At 34.5% G+C, this 20,749-nt stretch overlaps 1 protein-coding gene across 3 annotated transcripts in view; it reads left to right on the forward strand.

The window, feature by feature from the left end:
- GRIA2 (glutamate ionotropic receptor AMPA type subunit 2) overlaps positions 1–20,749 on the forward strand; it is a 150,023-nt gene that overhangs the window by 84,748 nt on the left and 44,526 nt on the right. For all 3 annotated transcript variants that reach the window (XM_077846498.1, XM_077846499.1, XM_077846497.1), the window contains 3 exons: positions 3,299–3,495; positions 7,872–7,925; positions 13,021–13,182. In XM_077846498.1, the coding sequence (XP_077702624.1) occupies positions 3,299–3,495; positions 7,872–7,925; positions 13,021–13,182 (413 nt within the window). The remainder of the gene's footprint in view (positions 1–3,298; positions 3,496–7,871; positions 7,926–13,020; positions 13,183–20,749) is intronic.

Here is a 20,749-nt window from a genome sequence, read left to right on the forward strand (position 1 = left end):
CTTGAGCTACTTAGCTTCTTAATGGATGTAATGTTTTTAGGCTTCATAGGTTACAAAATATTAATTCTGAGAGTTTTAATAACAGAATATCCACACCAACTGTGACTTTATTTTTGACACAGAGAATAAATGAGATGAAAACTCAACCGTTTATTTAAATGCATTCTTATTAATATCATCTTCATATTCTTTAACAAGATAAACTGCCAGTAAATATTAGGTATAGGAATATCACTTGATGAAACCCACTTACAAATCCTTATTTATATTGAAAATTTCTTGTAATATATGTTGAAAGATGGGATAGAATATCAAATACATCACCACTTGAAATTTTAGTATATGGTAAACTTCATGATTAAATAAGAACAAAAAATGATTTGTTGCCTAGAAGAAAGGAATCTCAGTGCTATATGACAATATGTGGATAGCATATGGGACATCATTCATGGACATAACGTTTTTAAGGAAGTAACAAGGAAGAGTTAGTTGCATAAAGATTAAAATGTAGAAAAGTAAGACCTAGATAGTGAAAGAGGTTTAGGAAATTAGCTTTTTTCCTACTCGGAAAGAAGACTGGATAGATTTAATAACTGTTTTCAGGCACTTTGATAGCTGTTGAATTGATCATGATGACCAGCTGTATGTTCAAACTTCACTGATGATGAAAAACAGGAAAGGGTTTGAATTATATCAGAAAGGTTTATTTATAGTGAATGGAAATCATAGGTGATCCATGAAGTTTTTAGAAGAAATTTTATCATTAATAGATTTTTTTTTTTACAATGGAATGTGGTCTCTTGTTTAAATTATCCCTTGAGGAATTCTTGTGTATCTTATGTTTTTGGTACAAGACTGGAGAGAGGAAATAATTATTGTGTTTTGCAAAAATAAATAAATAAATAAATGAATAAATAAATAATTCACTTTAAGTTCAATTTATGATTCAACTTCCCAATTTGAATAAAAATAAATAATTTTCAATTTCCATAATGAAATATTTTAAATAAAAAGTAGAATAGTATGAAGACCCCCAAGGACTCTTAACTCAGCTTTGTTAATAACCAATATCCCAGGAATCCTGTTTTATCTATATCCCTTTGATCTTCACAATTACTTTGAAACAAATACCAGATGTCATGTCATTTCATCTGTACATATTTCAGTTTGTATTTTGAAAGAATATTCTTATTTTGAACATAACCACAATATCATTATCATATGCAGGTAGATTAACAGTAATTCATTAATATCATCATCTATTTTTTTCCACAGTTTACTTGAATCAAGATAAAAATGAGGTTCCTATCTCCGAATGATTAATATAGCTCTTGTCTTTAATAACTTATGTAGATTTTCAAGTTGATGATTGCTACACTATGATATTTATAGCATATTACTCTGCTGTATATGCCTTATAAATTGGCAGCTAGGACTAGAAGCTTGGTAAGATTCACCTTCACTTTTTTGGTGGGAATACTCCATAGGTGATGTTAAATATTCCTATTTAGAGACACTTAACTTCTGATCATCTCTCTTTTTGTGGTCTTAGCAGCAGTTAATGATTGTTACTTTGATTCATTAATTCACTAGGTATTACAAGATAGTTACAATTCTAAATCCGCATTCCTTCATTAATTGTTAGTTGGAGTCTTTCCAAAAAAGAAAATCTGTCTTAACTAATTATTATCCTGAGTATAGTTCATATAAGAAGGGCACAAAAATGCTTGTTTCTTTTCCTTTATTTACCCATTTCAAAATAATAACTCAGCTCCTAGTATCCTTCAAAGGCAACCAAGTATTTATATATATTTAAATATTACTGATTCAATTTCTTTCCTGCTTATCAGTCTGTTCAAATTTTCTATTTTTTGCTGTTTCAGTTTTAATAGTGTTTATGGTTAGATATTATTAAGAATTCATGGATTAAAAATATGTTCTGTAATTAAGTCTTTTGCAGTTATTAGTATTATTGATATCCAAATTGCCTCATCTTAAAGTGATCTTCATCATGTTGGCTCTGAGTCTTTTGACACAAGGCTGACAGTTTTGGAGAGCTTCCTTGTGTTTTGTATCACAAGGTGTTCTAGGCTAATCTTATATACTCTTGGCCAATATTGAATCAATGAAAAATTTTATGATGTTTTCCAGGTTCAGTACGTTTTTTTTTTAATGCATGTATTTTGTCATAGTAAATGGACTGAAATAAAGTTTAGCATAAGAATAAAATCTATAGAGCAGTGTGATCACATTAAGTAAATCCCACATTTTATGGGAAAAAAGGAATCAGCATTCTCAGAAAGATGTAGGTCTTTCTGGAATCAGGAAGATGATGTGATGAGTCCTCAATTCTTTTTTGAACCCAGATTTTGTGTTTTTCATTAAATTATTAATAGAAATGATGAATTTAGGTTGGTTGTGAAGATTTGAAGTGATGTGGAAGACAAGTTTATATGCTGCTTTTTCCAAGAGCTGAACTGCAGATTTAACTTCAGGCAATAATTTCCCTGATTGTTTTCCCTCTCAGTCCTACATATGAGGTAATATATTTTTGTTAAAAAATAAAAAGAAAATTTTCTAAGTCCTATGATGCTATTAGCAAAGTTACTGATAAATAGTAAAAGGGTCTTACATTTGGAAAGTTAAGTAAATGTAATAAATCTGAGCTAGAAAACTAACTGCTACCATCTGGTTAATAGGTGAACATTTTAATCTCTATGGGATCAGTCCCAATAACAAAAACATGGTGTGACAGACAGAAGGCTGAGGAAAAACCAGGGCCTACCGGAAAACAACAGGAGGAAATAACAGCCTCATCTACATTATTGGCTCTAAGGCACAGAGACATGCAGATTTGTCTCCCTGAAAATGTTTGCAACCTCTTCAGGATGTTAATGTGAAAAGATAGACTGTCACATGTAAAGGAACAGTCTTTCCCATTCTGTAAGAGAAAGAAATGTGTGTAATGTCTTTGGATTTTACTTTAACCAAAGGTATCACAGATATTACTCTTTAGCTATATCCAAAAGAAGACAGCTGAAAGAAGGGGAGACTATTCTCCTCTCAAACCATGGTTCTTTCCTTCAGAACAATAGCAAATAGATACAAGAGTTTTTGATGTGAAGCGGAAATAAGTCGATGTCGATAAAGATCATCGCTGTAGCTTTTTAGAGGAGTCAACATCCCCTCAGTTGCACGAAAATATCAGCCTTAAAAATATATTCACTGTCAATTTCACAACGTAATTCTGAGTTATTCAAGTATCTTTATCAGTCATCATTTTTCTTTGCCTTCCTAGGCTTATCAACACTGCAAGCTGTGCTGGATTCTGCTGCTGAAAAGAAATGGCAAGTGACTGCCATCAATGTGGGAAACATTAACAATGACAAGAAAGATGAGACGTACCGATCACTTTTTCAAGATCTAGAGTTAAAAAAGGAACGACGTGTAATTCTGGACTGTGAACGGGATAAAGTAAACGACATCGTAGACCAGGTTGGCTACTCTCTGTTTTCTAATGGCACCAAATATAGAATATGCGTGCAGTGTCAGCATTTGCAATGAGTATTTGTGTGAGGTGCTTGAACAGCAGTTTTTCCTTTATGGTTTATGTAGGATGCTGCAAAGATCATCAATTAAATTTTCTCTGGCTTTGGTTAGCAATAGCAGATGGTCTTCAATCATGCTGACACATCATACTAATCATTAACTATATTCAATACATTACCACTGACTCTTATGTTTTATATGATGAGCATTGCCCTAAACTTTGATATATTTAGCTGGAAAATTAAAATTTAACTTGTTGAGCTTTTGAGAGATAAAGAAATAGCCACCAATTAAGTGAAAATAAGGCTGAGGATCTAAGGGAAAAGTGAGTAGACTATGGCAAAACAGAGTACGTCAAACATTAGAGTGCAGTATGGAACAGACAACATCAACATTGTTGTCTGAATGTGTCTATGTCTTCAGAAAAAGCCTGTATTTATTTTTTCAAGAATTGTTTCCTCCTGCTAGGGAAGCCTTATGTCACTATAAAACCTGTTAACCTATGAAATTAAAATATATAGGAGAGACATATTCAGTCTGTCTTTGCTATTTGAGAAGTTTACTGGACATAAGGATGTTGTATCTGTGCTTACTATACCAACTTGGTTCCATTTAAGGTTTTTTAGGATAGGACAACCATTCAGTAATATCTTAATGACAAAAATAAAATCCACTGTGTTATATAGATAGGGTAAGTGACCAGGGCTGTTGGTGAAATAATATCATGATTTAGTGAGTTAAGATCTGCTTCACTGGGTATCTGCTTCTTTTCTCAACTGATAAACGTGTGTATGTGTGTGTGTGTGTGTGTGTGTGTGTAGTGGCTACTAGTTCCTTGGGATAATAGAGGATTGGAAGAAAAATATGCAGTTAAGTATGCATTTCTTGGCCCTTCTATGCTTTGAGGAGACAATTAATTCACTAATTTGTATAACACAAAACATTTTGCAAACATAAATGTTGACACAGCCTTAATTGATATGTAAGAATACAGGCCCTAAGACATACAAAATGGATCTCTCATAAAATATTAAATAATTGGATAAAACTAACTTGTTATAAGAAAGAGCCAAATGTTGTATGCCAGAGAGGTGAACATTATAGTAGAAAAATCTTGATTCCTGGCTCAGGAGATGAAGTTAGGGTTGTTTTTAACCTGAAGGCCTCTTGTTCTAATGTGAACCTCAATAACTCATTTGAATTTCATAGGAGAGTCTCATTGAAACTGAATTTCAATAATAGTCATTAGTCTTTTGTTTAAAGAATTTATGTATTCATGACTCATCATAATAACTGTTGGTGGAAGTCTATATGAAAATGATTATTTCCAAAACTAGAAGATAGAAAGTATAGGAGAAATTAGGAATATAAGTAATGTAATGTTTTGAAACAAATATGATTGTTAAATGTCTATATGGACATCCATTCAAAAGGCACAGAGATTTTGCACATGTATATTGTATTTTCACAAGACTCTCTTGAATGTACCAAATAAGTATGTACGATGGTTGGTTGCATCATTCAGCAAACATTTACTGCAGACATTCTCTGTGCCTAGAATGAAATATGCAAAGATAGGGAAGAAAGAGTGGTATCTGTACCCCATAACCCGTGGTTTAAGAGGGGAAGACAAATTTTGCAGGCATTACACTACAGTACTACAAGTTAGGAAACAATGTGGTCAAAGAGAATGGAGGAGGAGGAACCTATCTTATGGGGGCAGGAGGATCTACGAAGGGTTCACATACTGGCAGCATTTATCTTGCTTGGATTCATTCATTTACTCAGTAAATTTCCTTGAGTGTCTAATGTTTGCCAGAGGCACTGTGGTGAGTCCAAGAAAATAATGTTAAGCAAAACAGGCCAAACCCCATAAGGTGAATGTTTATGATATATTTACAAGAATTAACATGTAATTACAATGATGGTAAATATATATATATATATATATATATATATATATATATATATATATATAATAAATGAAGAGAATATAAATAGGAAAAGAATTACAGAAAATATTTAGATGGGGAAATAATGGAAGGCCTTCAAGGAATAGAATGTACCAAGCAAAAAGTGGAATTGAAGTACATTTCAAGAAAGGAAATACTAAAAAAAGAAAAAGAAAAAAAAGAAAAGGAAATACTATTATTTTAGGAACAGTAAATACTATTGACTTATTTACTCATCAATACTTACAAGAGAACAGAGGTGATGAAACTTTATTGTCATAATAGCTGAAAGAAAGAGAATCAATCTTTGCTGATTATTGGTATTTTATCATTCAATCTAATCTTGAAATTACTCATTTCTAGTTGTGATTGGGTGGGAAAAGGACTCTGCCATCAAAAACACTTAGAAATCAATATAAATTTGCTATCGTTAGTGTAATGCTAATGGTTACTGTAAAGCAAAAACATGATAGTATCGTCAACAGGAATTCCTATGTAGATATGGGGCTAGTGAATTTTCCTCTCCCCTCCCCCCGCCCTTTCTTTCAGTGAATGCTAAACTCAGCTACTGGTAGCACCATTTTTTTCGGTTTTGTTTGGTTTTGGTTTTTAATTCCCAAAAGGAAGAATTGCATGATTCAGAAAGTAGAATCAATACTAAGCAGAATCAACAGATGTCAGTAGGAAATATGAGGGATATAATCAACTCCATTCAAGAGATGCTAATTAATATACTTTTTCATGCAGAAGGACATATTTTCTTCACAATTTTCCTTTCAATACAGAGGGTTCATTTTCAAGGAAAAAGCGATTGAGTTGTATTACATAAAAAGCAGGTTAGAAAATCATACAAGCCCTAACTCCCTTCAAAATAGCTATCACTTAACATCAAAAGGCCATTGGGTGAAATCTTTCCTAGGATTTTGTCCTTGCTCTTTAACTAAATGCATTGCTTTGGAGTACCTGGCTTTGGGATAAAGGAAGGTTAGCAACCTCTTTTCCCAGGAGGTAACATTGGTCCGAAATTCCTTGAGCCTGAAGCATTAATAAGACAAATGATATGGTATTGGAGAGAGCTTTCCAAGCAGAGGAAGCTGAGTATGTGAAGTCCTGAGGTGATGGAAAGAAGCCTTTTTATGGACAAAAATATTTAAAAAGAGGGCCGATGAGGGCCCAGTACAGAGAGTGGAGAAAGAGGGCCTGGAGAAACTTGGCAAGATCATCGGACTTTGTTGCATAAATTAAGGATTTTGCTTATTATGCTAGAAGCAATTGGAAGCCACCAAAACCGTTTCATCAGAGAAATGAACTATTGGTTTGAATGTTTGTCTATAGCCCTGGCATTTCATGCTTTCCATTGGTGTGACAATTTTCTTAAAAATAAAAATTACATTTGAGTATCTAAGTACTAGGACTACAGCTTGGCCATTTCACCAATTTCTACTCTCTTTAATTGAAATAGATCAGTGAAAAGTCCCATTGATTCAGTAATGCCCCAAACTGTCGTGAGCATTACCAAAATGACCACTTGTTCCATGATGTGTTTATCTCGCCATTGATTTTTGACTTAGATTTGTGGAGAAGGATTAGTTTCTCTGATATTTTGCTGCCTCAAGCTGGAAATAATAATGTTCGTTTGAACCAGATTGCAAGATTCTTAAGATGGAATATTATTTTATAGATTCATATAAGAATCTTTTATGTACTTATTAGTATCTTTAAAATTTATGTACTACTATAAATTTGAGTGTAGATGTCTGAATATAAGATCTTAAGATGGGAATATAAGATTATATAAGATATAAGATTATAATATAAGATATTATAAGAATATAAGATAATATAAGAATATAAGATTCTTAAGATGGGAATATTATTTTATAGATTCATATAAGAATCTTTTATGTACTTATTAGTATCTTTAAAATTTATGTACTACTATAAATTTGAGTGTAGATGTCTGAATATAAGATCTCAGATGATGGTTTCAGCTGTCTAATGTTTTGGAAAAATAGCTTTTGTAGGAATAAAATTATGACTTAGTATGGATTCAAGATTCTTTTCGTTTTACAATTCTTAAAATCTTGTGACCTTATTTTCACTATTGACAAAACTGAAGTAATTATTTGTTTAGTTATTGACTTCTTGAAAGATAGCACTTATAAAATGCTAAAATATATTATTACTCTTTTCTGAGATAAATATTCTCTGGATTTCATAATTATATTTGTCAAATACAAGTCATCGCAGAATATCAGAAAACATAGTAGATAAAATTCCACTTTTTTCCACAATTGGTTCATAACATCAATAATTTTTTAATTTATATTATTTACATGTATTAAATAATTGTTTCTTTATCTTTGTTAGGTTATTACCATTGGAAAACATGTTAAAGGTTACCATTATATCATTGCAAATCTGGTAGGTGAATTAATTGATATTTATAATTTTAGTAGAGATGCTTATTAATTATAAAATAGTTTTGAATGACCAGCATTTATCAGTGGTATTTTTAAAACCACATCTGGAGTATATTGATCAATTAGAAGTAACCATGTTTTTCTGAGTTTGTTATATTTTAGACTTACTTTACATTTTCTAATCAATTTCTATTATAAATGATGTAAGAAATATTTGACAAACTTTATAGATTGTCTTAGGCATATTTAATTATGGAAAGGTTTTCGAAAATATATAAAGTTTAATTGTTCAAATTTCCTCTTGTTACTCACTGTCACAGTGTTTTATAAATTTTTCCCTTTATGCATTCCTTTAAAGTTTTTAGTAGATATAATATTTGAAATAAGTGCACATTCATGAGACTACATTATAGTGAAAAATTACAGCTGGAGATGTTAAGAATATTAATTTGTTATTTTTATTTACTTCTGATTTTCTATTTATCATGTAAGCAACACAATGAAATTAAATTCCTGTAGCTGATCACTTTTTCATTGAGATTTCTGTCAAATTGCAATTATACTGAGCAATCAAGTGGTTAACTGTATCTCTCTTAAGCATAATCGGAGCCAGTTTAGAATTATCATTAGACATTTTTTCAAAATAGTTTTTAGATCAGCAGTAAATGACCCTAAGCCTCTATCATTGAAGAGGTTAATGTTCTTTGAAGAAGTCTGATCTTACTTGATTGAGAACATTGCTGTCCCTAACCTCAAGAAGATAGTGAGAAAAGGCAGAAAAAAAAATGAGAGCTTATTCTAAATAGCATAATAGGACTCTGAAAAGGTTTCATATTTGTCCAAATATATATATATATATATATATATATATATATATATATATATATATATATATATTAGAGAGAGGGATGGTACTGGGACAGGGAGAGAGAAAATCTCAGGCAGATTCTATGCTCAGCAGCATAGAGCCCTACTCAGGACTTGATCCTGAGATCATGGCCTGAACTGTCAGGTACTTAACCGACTGAGCCACCCAAGCACCCCTGTAGATTTGTTTCCATAGGTGGTTTGTAGAATGTCAGATTATTATATCAGAAGACATTATTTCTAGTAATGATGAAAAAAAAAACTTTACAACTGATACTGTTTTCACTAGAAGGTGGCACCAGTGATTTAGAATATTAAATCTCAAACCTGCATGTTATTAGTAGAAGTTGGTTGTTCAGATAAAACTTCAGTTTACCAATGAAATGGCTAAATAGTATAAAATTAATTAGAATTTATCCATTAATATGATATTATAGATCCTAAATGACTCCCTAGCAGAGAAGCAAGGGTTAAAATAGATGAAGCTCTGTATTCACTCACTTCAGAACCACATTCTGTGCAGGGAACAGCCTGGACAGTCAGTCCCCTGTGTGAATTGTGCCATTTGATCAACAACACAGAGCCACATTGAAAGCCGTGATCTTTAAAAACGTCCAGATGGAGAAGATTGTATTGGAACATTGAGAAATAATGACAGAAGGTGGCTCATCAATTTGAGAGTTGATATCTGATGCTTTGAAAAGGAAAGAAATATACGAATGACCCAAGTAAAAAAGATTAAAAAAACAGAAAACAAGTGCATGCTGTTGTCATGCTTCTAGAGAGAAAAATACCTAGTATTTTATCTGAATTCAAATTTGATTTTCCATCTCTGAATACTTGATATCTTCACCATATGGAACTTCTTGTGAATCAGTAGGTTCAAAGATTCTGAGGAGTGCTACAGTTTCTGAGAATTTAAGGGCACTTGAAATTTCACTGACATTTAAAATTGAAGAATGTCATTCAGAGTTGATGAGCTTTCATCTTCCAAACTCTTGGTTGGAAATGTCCCCTTTTTTCTGTCCAGTGTCTAATGAGTATTGAAGGAGGTGGCTATAAAAGATAGAAAAGTCCTCAGATATCATTATTGATTAATTTCCTCATGATGGTAATGCTTGACTAGGCTCCCAAAACACATATTGTGATTAAGTTCTTGATACAGCATTTAAAAGGAGAATTTGTACATAAAATGATGAAGAAATGGTCATAAAGTGATCCAGTTCTCATTTCTTCAGCCCATAAATATGGACAAAAAGTACTGCAGTCCACCCCACCTGACTATCTACCTTACAATGAAGCACATTTGTCAAGGAGCCTCCTCCATGCACATGCAAATTCCAAGAAATTTTTTAGTGGCTTACTGTTAAATAGTGAAGCAGAATCAGACATTTGAGAAAAGTGTGGGCCATTAAGATATAATATAAAACAAACATATAAACAAACAAAAAATAAAATAAAAAGAAATAGGACTGTCAGAAAATACAAGAAAAATACTTAAAATTGTAATGAGTATCCACAGAGAAATAAGAGAAAGTTAATTATCCATAAAGAAAAGAAAAAGTTATGTTATGAAAAGGAAAAAAAAAAAAACTCAGAGAATAAGAAAGAACTATGGGAAGTTATTTGTTTTTTATTTTTTTAATAATAAAATGTAAAATTGTAAGACTGATGATAAGGTTAAGAAAAAATTTCCGGATTATGTAACATAATGACAATACAATATGAAGTGGTCTGTACAGGGGAAATTGCAAGGGACTTGATTTTTAATCTAAGAGTTACGGTCTCTTAATAAGCATTCTAGAAAGATGGAATAGTGAAGGCAGAGGAAGGAAATCATCAAAAAGCATTCAGAAAAATTCTCAGTACTTGATGACACAAATATGTCCATTGAGTACATAAAACAATGAAAGAAAAGAGGCTTCTTTCATAGTTCAAAGAAAATGTCACCATGAAATTTCAGAGATCAATAAAAGATCTTAAAGGTTTCAGACAGGTGAGAAGTAGAGGCAGAGAGGAGTATGAAGCAGGTCATATACAAAAAATGATTAGAGGGATCCCTGGGTGGCGCAGCGGTTTGGAGCCTGCCTTTGGCCCAGGGCGTGATCCTGGAGACCCGGGATCGAATCCCACGTCGGGCTCCCGGTGCATGGAGCCTGCTTCTCCCTCTGCCTGTGTCTCTGCCTCTCTCTCTCTCTCTCTCTCTCTCTCTGTGACTATCATAAATAAATAAAAATTTTAAAAATAATAATAATAATTCAAAAAATGATTAGAAATAATGACATTGTAGTTTTCAATAAGAACAAATGTCAGTGGAACAATGAGAGTCTCAACTTAAAATTATGTACCCAGCCAAAATAAAAATCAAATGTCAGAGCAAAATAAACCTATCTTGAAACATTTAATGTCTCAAAAAATTTACCTCTGATGTGTCTTAGGAAAATGTTGAGGGCTCTAGAAGAAGAAGGGAATAAAACATGAGAGAATAGTGGTCCAGAAAGCAGGGGAAGCATGTTTAGAAACATGCTGAAGGGACAATCCAGAGTAACAGTTGCAGAGGATATAGAAGGAGCCTCCAATTCAGATCTCAGCATTCAGAAAGTCTTCTGTAAGTTAAATATTCAGAAAAAAAGAGAAACAGATTACTTGATATGCTTGATGTTATTAAAAATATATTTACTCATATAAACATGAAAAGTTCTCATGGAGCAACTAGAGAAAAATAAGATAGGTATATACAAAATGATAGTAATGAAAGAAATGAAGCAATTATTAATGTAAAGATTGAAATAACTATTCAAGAAGGAAAATATGGGCTGCTGGGTGGCTCAGTCTGTTAAGCTTCCAAATCTTGATTTCCACTCAGGTCATAATCTCAGGGTTGTGAGATCTAGCCCTGCCTTTGTGCTGAACATGAAGTGTGGAGCCTGTTTAAGAGACTCTCTCTTCCTTTCTCCCTGCCTTTCCTCCCACCTACTTGTGCTCATTCTCTTGCTCTCTCTCTCAAAAAAAAAAAAAAAAAAAGAGAATGCAGCCCCAGCACATTATTTGGCTTTGCTCTGAATGACAGAATTATAAACATGAAAACTGTGGACATGAAAATGGGTGAGCAGGTAAATGTGAATGAATTACATACTCATCTGACATAAGCAAAAACTCAATAAAAATTATCAAAAATGAATAAAAAGAAACAGTAGCAAAAATGTGTCATGCAGAAATATGGAGATAAATATGAGAAAAGAAAATTACTGCAGTCAATTGTTTTCAAGCAGCTTAACTGGAGCATGGGTGGGCCAGAGCAGAAAATCTGTGACTTTTGTTCCATATATTCTTGCACTATTTGTACTATTTTAATAAAAAGAAAAACCAAAATTATGAGCCAATAACAAAGTATCCTTCTTTACACAAATAGTATTAAAATATGTTTTTTTTAATATCAATAACAAAGAAAAGATTTTCCTGTATCTTGGATTCAGAGATTTTCAACCCTTATGCAGAATAGCAAGGAGTAAATCTATAAGGTGAAAATATTTATACTTGTGATTTATTAAAATTGTGATTTCATCTTTGAGAGAATGTACTCTCAAAATGACATAGAATTCATGACAGCACAATATTTGAAATCAATGGAAACACCACATCATGGTTTTACTAATGACTGAATTCATTCTAATAATACAAAAGATTGATTTAAAAATTTAATATATTTTATAAAAATTAAGTTCAATATTAAGCTCAATACTTAATATGAAATTCTTTGATTGTTTTCAAATAATGACTAGGCATTTAGTACCTTCCATTCTCATTTTAAAGTTGTTTTATCCCCTGAGAGAATGAACAATTTAAACGGGAATAACTTGCTTAAAATGTAGCTCTTGGGGAACTAGCTTCATGTTATTAAATATATATAACTATGTAGTAATGCTCTATTGTCGATTCAATAAATAAAACCAATACTTTTCCATGGAAGATTTCTCAATAAAATAGAGCACTTTTATGTGAGTACAACCAATAAACAATCATTAATGAAGTATACGCTGTGGTGCCAAAATGAGAGTATGAACTGGGTACAGAGTATTGGCTGATAAATACATGAAACATTTACTCTAGGCTTTTTTATCTCCCATGTAGTCTTTGATATTTGTAAAACCACAATGTCTAGAGTTATTTGTGAGTGTCAAGTTCTTTTATTCCTAATAGAAAGCCTGACACACGTATCCTATGTCTAGGGATTTACAGATGGAGACCTATTAAAAATTCAGTTTGGAGGTGCAAACGTCTCTGGATTTCAGATAGTGGACTATGATGATTCCCTGGTATCCAAATTTATAGAAAGATGGTCAACACTGGAAGAAAAAGAATACCCGGGAGCACACACGACTACAATTAAGGTATATATCTATCTACCAATATGTGCATCTACATCTGTGCCTGTGTCTATATCTGTATCTATCTATAGCTAACTGCTGTCAAGTAGCCAACACGTTCTCTGGAACAGTCTAGGAAGAAGATAAAAATCTTAATTTGTTTTAGTGACTAAAAAAATTAAATGCTTCATGCAAAAAAAAAATGCTTCATGCAATCAAACAAGGAATCTTTGACTACTGAGTGCAGTGCACTGTTCTGATATGTGCAATGCCCAAATGCATCTTTTGTTCTCCCGTGGGTTTGGACTTGACTTGTTTATTCAGCACATTTTATTATGTATTTACCTACATACATATATTTACCTCAAATATTAAATGTTTCTGCTGTTGATAGGAAGATTTTTCCCCCATTTGTTGGTCACCCCATTGAGAACAGAGATAAGAGTAGATCAAAGAGTGAGTGGAATGAAATGATCACATTCTTATGAAACCACATTTATGAAAAATAAGAGCAAGAGTTGCAAGGCATTTCAAATGCATAGTGATTTTGTTTGTTTATATGTGTATTATTAAGCAGATCGTGTATGAATCAGTCAGGGACAGTGTTATTTCAGTTGCTCTACTCTTTTTACATTAGGGAGAGGTTTTGTCCTTGTTTTCTGCACCTAATGGAGAAAAAAAAATACAGATTTTTGGCTTTAAATCTGTAGGATTAAAAGCATTGAATATTAATGGATTCTGTTAATTTGAAGTTAAATTCAGAAAGCATCTCATAGAATATGAAAGAATAACCCAGAGTTCATTTTTTCCTCAATACTAGGTGACTTCTTGTTTGGTGATCTTGACTGATAGTCAATCTGTACACAGTTTATAGCGGTCCTGTAGGACTTGGAGGTACATTGACGTAGCAAGGCTCATGAGAAAACAAATGGACACCTAGTCCTTTCATTGGTGTCAGGTTGTCTCCACCTGTGCTCTCCTTCTGTGGAACTGCGGGCTTCTATCCATTCCAACACGGCGCCTTCTAAGCTCTCTGATGAAGATTGCATATGGCATTCATCCCCAAATAGAACCAACTTGCTCCTTTTGAATACTCTGTTAGTCATCATGTTCCTACCACTGCTGTCTGCTGTGAGAAGGATGAGCGCAAAATGAGATGACTGTTTTCTCCGGGAAGTCATCTCATTATTGAAGTGCATGGGTCGTATATCTAAATGCAAGACAGATTTGGGGTGTGAGAGATCTTTAGCAATGCATTCTGTTAACATTTTCATCAAAACCTAGCTCCAGATTTCGAGCTGAGAGCTTGCTCCCTTCCTGCAGTAGCATTTCCCTCCATAGTGTTTTTCTTTCCTCTACTTCTGCCAAGTTTCAGAGAGCTCGTGATGGCCCTTTGGTGCAAGGTGCTGCAAAGAGCATATAGGGTGATAAGTTAAAAAAAAAATGTAGGCTCTGATTCAGTGTTTGACCCTAGTTAGAGATTAAACAAATTTACAAAGACAGCACAGCTTTGGAAACACAGGCATCAATAGGAGACATATTTTATATGGCCTTTGACTCTTGATAAAAATTGAATCTGGGTGGAGAAAAAGGCTTTGCGTAGGAGTTTATCTCAACACAGAGGTATTGCTCAGTTACTGGAGGACCAGGAACTTAATTAAAAAGAAAAGAAAAAAGAAAGGAAGAAAAGAGAAAAGAAAAGAAAAGAAAGAAAAGAAAAGAAAAAAGAAAAGAAAAAAAAGAAACGAAAAGACTCTCATCTGTGATAATCTCCAGTCAAATGGAGGAGACTCACATGTCAGTTAGCAAATATAACAGAGAATGATGCACATAAAACATGCCACTCCCTGCAAATGGTTAGGACAGTATGGAGGAAGGGATGTTAAGGAGGGCATTTTGGAGGTGGGGGTGTGTCTTACTTGGGGTTTGCACATGGTTCAGCAGGGAGAAATATGGGGAGGGTGCTGGGAAAAGAGCCTGTACACAGACTCAAAGTGATACAAGGGCATGACAGAGTCAGGAAACTACTTTGTCTTCTTGTTTTGTTTTGTTTTGTTTTGTTTTGTTTTGTTTCGTTTGTTTTGTTTCCGCTGTAAAATTTAAAATATATGGATTGGGGGGGGAGATGGACATTTTGTGGGAGTTGCCAAGATAAGGGTCTTCAACTGTCAACAGATGTAAAAGATAAGAATTACAGGACAGGGCTTTCATGTTTTTTTTCTGCATCCGTAGGCAGAAGAAAGAAAGAAAAATTACTTGAGGGACAATATAGTATTTTCTGATATAAACAAGTAGCATATTTTTTTTATATATATATGATCTGTTTAAGGAAGGAAAGCAAGAATATTTCCTAATGAGATTTCTTTCTATGTTGTCTTTGGGTCATTGACTGTACCTGGTACATTGCCTGGTAATTTAAATCACACTTTATTAAAATCACCACAATAAAAACTTACATTATAGGCATAAAAACCTGTAAAAATGAAATTCATAAAACTCTCTCCATGGTTCGGCTTTGGATATAATATAAATTATTTCAGGGGATCCCTGGGTGGCGCAGCGGTTTGGAGCCTGCCTTTGGCCCAGGGCGCGATCCTGGAGACCCGGGATCGAATCCCACGTCGGGCTCCTGGTGCATGGAGCCTGCTTCTCCCTCTGCCTGTGTCTCTGCCTCTCTCTCTCTGTGTGACAGTCATAAAAAAATAAAAATAAAAAAAACCTTTAAAAAAAAATAAATTATTTCAAATTGTGGAAGTACTAAATAAATGAATGATTTAAAGTTTCAGTCTCCAAAAGTTAATGAAGCTTCCATAGTTTCTTAATAAAAACCATTCTTATTCAATAATTACAAGTGAAAGATAAATGTTTCAATATTTCACCTTTTAAAAACCACAAAATATAAATTGCTGATGTTATTTTTTTTTTCATTCTTGTACTCTACAAAAAAATAACTCTATAGTCATGGTACGGAGATTTTTTTTTTTAAGATTATTTATTTACTTATTTATTTATTTATTTATTTATTTATTTATTTATTTATTTATGAGAGACACAAAGAGAGAGGCAGAGACACAGGCAGAGAGAGAAGCAGGCTCCACGCAGGAAGCCCGATGTGGGACTCGATCCCAGGTCTCTAGGATCACGCCTTGGGCCCAAGGCAGGTGCTCAACTGCCAAGTCACCCAGGCATCCCGGTACTGAGATTTTTAAATCTGACTCACAGATTGCTAATTTCAGGCAAGGTTCGATCATTCATTCATTTATTTTTCAATCCATTTGTCCATTCAGTACATATTCATCAAGTTTTTACTCTGCATGCTGGCGCTGTTCTAGGTGTCAGAGAAATGACAAAGGTCTAGTCTTCAGGGAATTTATAAGTCTTCAGACTAGAAACCAGCAATCGCCTTGTAGCAAGGATGAAAATTGTCTTATTGACATCTTAGAATTGATGTATTCTAAACTAAACTTCTGATTTCCCCTCCTCTTCCTTCTTTAGCCCCTGCAAACTACGCCTTCAAAGGTCTTTCTACCTCAGTTGATGCCAACTCCATGTTACCAGGTGTTACTTTGACCAAACACTTCTAAATGGCTTTGACTCCTCCTTTTCCCCAGAGCCCACAGCCAGTCCGTCAGGAAATCCTGTCAGCTCTGCTGTACTGCTTCCCTGTCTCCTGCTACCACCCTAAATCCAACCACCATCGTCTCTCTGCCAGGATTATTGCAATTGTCTCCTAAACTGATTTCCCTGCTGCCATACTTGCCTTCTTTCTTCCATGTCTGTGGCCTCTTTAAAACATAAACTAGATTATGTCACTGTTCTGCTCCGAGCTCTCCATGGCCCTCTGTTTCATGTGACGTGGGAGCCGAAGTTCTCTCTTTGGCCTTTGAGGCCCTAAATACTCTGTCACCCAGTCGCATGTGACCCACCTCTTGACACGCTCCCCCTTGCTTATTTGGCTTCAGCTACATAAACCTCTTTGGTGTTTCTTAAGCACAGAAGAAACCTTTCCACTTTAGGGTCTTCATGCTGGCCATTTCAGCTTCTGGACTATTCTCCCCTTAAATATCTGCGTGACTAAGCCTGTGTCACCCTTTAGATCTTTGTTCAAATGCCATCTTCTCAAGGAAGGCAGTGGCAGACTGTCTATTTAAAATTGCAATCTTGGGCAGCCCAGGTGCCCAGCGGTTTGGCGCCGCCTTCAGTCGGGGTGTGATCCTGGAGTCCCGGGATCGAGCCCCGCGTCGGGCACCCTGTATGGAGGTGCTTCTCCCTCTGCCTGTGTCTCTGCCTCTCTCTCTCTGTCTGTCATGAATAAATAAATAAAATATTTTAAAAGAATAAAAAATAAAAATAAATAAAATTGCAATCTCAGGGCACCTAGGTGGTTCAGTGGTTGAGCATCTGCCTTTGGCTCAGGTCATGATCCCTAATCCTGGGATTGAATCCCAGGGAAGCCTGATGTGGGACTCGATCCCAGGATCCTTGGGATCACAACCTGAGCCGAAGGCAGATGCTCAACCGCTGAGCCCCTAGGTGCCCCTGAACAGAGGTGTTTTGAGGGAATTCTGGGAGATACTTCTTTAGAAATATGGGTGATCCAGATTTTGTGTGCCTTGTAGATTGTCTAAGGAATTTTCTTGTCTTATTCTGAGAGCATTAAGGAACCACCAGACAAGAGCGATTATCCTGGTTTTGATCCAGAAAGATTACTGGCTACCCTCTTCTGCAACATTGTCTGCTGACAATAGACTGCAGGGTGTGCCCCTGATGGCAGATGAGCTTTTAGGAAGATATCACGAACAATCCAGGCAACCAGTCATAGTTGTCTGAACTGTGGTGATGGCACCAGGATGGAGGGCAGTCAATGGATTTGTGACCAATGGCCATTCTCTGAGATTTCTTTATTCATAAAAGAAATAATTATTGCAGAAATCATAACCATTCATTTATTATATAGTAAATAAATTCAGTTGAAAGATATTTGTGGATATAAACAAGACTCCAAAAGGCAGTCTCCATCATGTGTATCTTCCTGACCCCAAACCTCCTACAGTGGTTTACACACAGTACACACATAATAGGTATTTGTTGATATATAAAAATATAAATAAACCCTTTGAAAACACCAAATCACTGAGAAATTTTAAAAAAGTAATTATCATTGCTATGAAATTTGGTTAAAATTTCTGCTCTAACATTTGTTAGGTCCTTTTCTTCAGCCCTGGCAGAAAAAGCGTGTTGTTTTGCTTGATGAAGTGTAGAATGACTTTCATCATCAGACCTGAACCATCGTGGCACCCAGACCTAAAAGTGACAATTAAAGTGACCACTTTACCTTCCTTCAAAAAAAGTGTCAAAAGAGGCAGATAATAAAGATGATTTGCCACTATCTCAAAAATAATTTACAAATGTCTCTATTTTTAGATAGATTTTCAGTGTTTTCGGTGTCTTCAGCAACTTGCAAGATTATCATTATCCATTCTACCCTTCACATCGACAATTTGAACCTTAGTTCAACTTCTGTGTCTGCGATGTTCTGCTGTTCTGCCGATGTTAAGGAATCCAACAATAATACGTGACTGACACCTCGGTGGTGCTTTAAGTAATATTTTCCCACCAGAATCTCATTTCGATCAGGAAACGACTTAAAGCACAAGACCCAAACTTTCTTAATTGCTGTCCTAAGAGAGTTAGTAGTAGGCCTGTCTAAAAATAGCATAATCTTTTTCAGTTCACTAATTAGCGCCACGCATTATATAGTACCCTGGTGGCTTAATAGAATTAATTCTGCTTCTTGAACATTTTAACTGACCATAGGCACTGCTGACACATTGGCATCCCCTAATCCTAATATTAAAGTATTTTGCCACACAACAACCTAGAGCCTTGACGTGTTTAGTTTCTTATGTTCTGTGGCTTAGAATTATGTAAATGGCTGAAATAAGCCCATAAATTAAATTTTTGATACTGGTAAAATTTTTATAAAAAGTAATTGAGAAAATAATATATTGTGTTATTTAAATGGATATTACAGCACCAAAAGTAAAAAGACTTTCCTACTATTTGTGATAATAATGCAGGGGTATCTGGGTTAGTCTCATTTCCACATTTTCTTTAATTGTAAAAGGAATAAGTTTAGATGGTATGTAAGATTTCTCCCAAGTCTCAAATGCCATGCTTATGTGAAATGCTAATTTAGGCATTTAAGAAAACATGCACTAATAGTTCTAATTATTGCTGAATCTGTGACATCTTAAATGGTTCCTGTCTCTCAAAAATTGTAGTGACCTACAGGCACTCATCTCTGAACTCCAGATATCGAAGTTAAATCCTAAAATGTCTTGGAACGTATTTGTTTATTTTTCCTGGATTATAAAAGATAAAGAATTTTCACTCTGGTAGAAGAGTCCTAGGAAGTAGGGAGACCGAGTCGGGGAGGAATTTATGCAACCAACAAAATAAAAGATCTGCCTCTAAGAAACTCTCTACCTACGGATGAGTGAATCAAAGCCAGATAATGTTTTGATTTGAGGTTCTTTTTTTCCATCTGGATGAATCTAATTAGTTTTATCTGAAAATGTGAGTGCTTAAGTGAATCCAAAGCTTCAGAACATTAAAGTCTTGGTCCTTAAGCAAGACTTCAAACAGAGTCTGTAGCCAGCCTCAATAATTTAGGTGAAATTTGTAATTTTTAATGTATTCCTTTCACATAAAGAGTCTTTCTTCACAGTGGATTAAAAATTATTTTTATTACTCATGAAGAATAATAAAAGATGTTCATTTTGGTTTCTTGCCAATGGAGCTGTTTTTTTTCACCCTTGGAAATGTGATATGGCCTGTGTGCTTACTAACCAAGTTGATTTTTAAAATTTTGTAATTAAGATTTAACATTTTTAGAGCAGTTTAAGTTTCACAGGGACACTGAGCAAAAAGTACCAAGAATTCCCATATCCCTCTGCCCCCACACCTGCACAGCCTCCTCCAATATCCGCCTCACTCACCAGAGTGATTGGTTTGTTCAAACTGATGAACATACATTGACGTAATAATTACCCAAAGTCCGTAGTTTACACTGTGGCGCACTCTTAGTGTATGTTCTGTGGTTTGGGGCAGATGTATAATAACACGCTTCTGTCATTATAATTTCATAGTGAGTATTTTCACTGATCTAAAAATCCTCCATTCCCTGCGTATTCATCTTTCCTCTCACTCCCAGCAATACTGATCTTTTTTACTGTCTCTGTAGTTTTTTCTTTTCCAGGATGTTATGTAGTTGGAATCATACAGTAAGTAGCATTTTTAGTTTGGCTCTCTTTCACTTAGTAATACACATTCAAGTTTCCTCTATGTCTTTTCGTGGCTTGGTAGCTCACTCATTTTTAGCAGTGGCAATATCCCATTATCTGGATGTACCATTCCCTTGCTGAGGGACATCCTGGTTGCTTCCGTGTTTCAGCAATTAGCAATAAAGCTGCCATGAATATCTGTGCTCTGGTTTTGGAGTGGACATGATTTCTACTCCTTTGGGAAAATACCAAGTAGTAGAATTGCTGGATCATATGGTGAGAGTATGTTTAGTTTTGTGAGAAAG

This window comes from Canis aureus, chromosome 13 (genome assembly GCF_053574225.1).
Source record: "Canis aureus isolate CA01 chromosome 13, VMU_Caureus_v.1.0, whole genome shotgun sequence".
In the NCBI taxonomy this organism is placed as follows: Eukaryota; Metazoa; Chordata; class Mammalia; order Carnivora; family Canidae; genus Canis; species Canis aureus.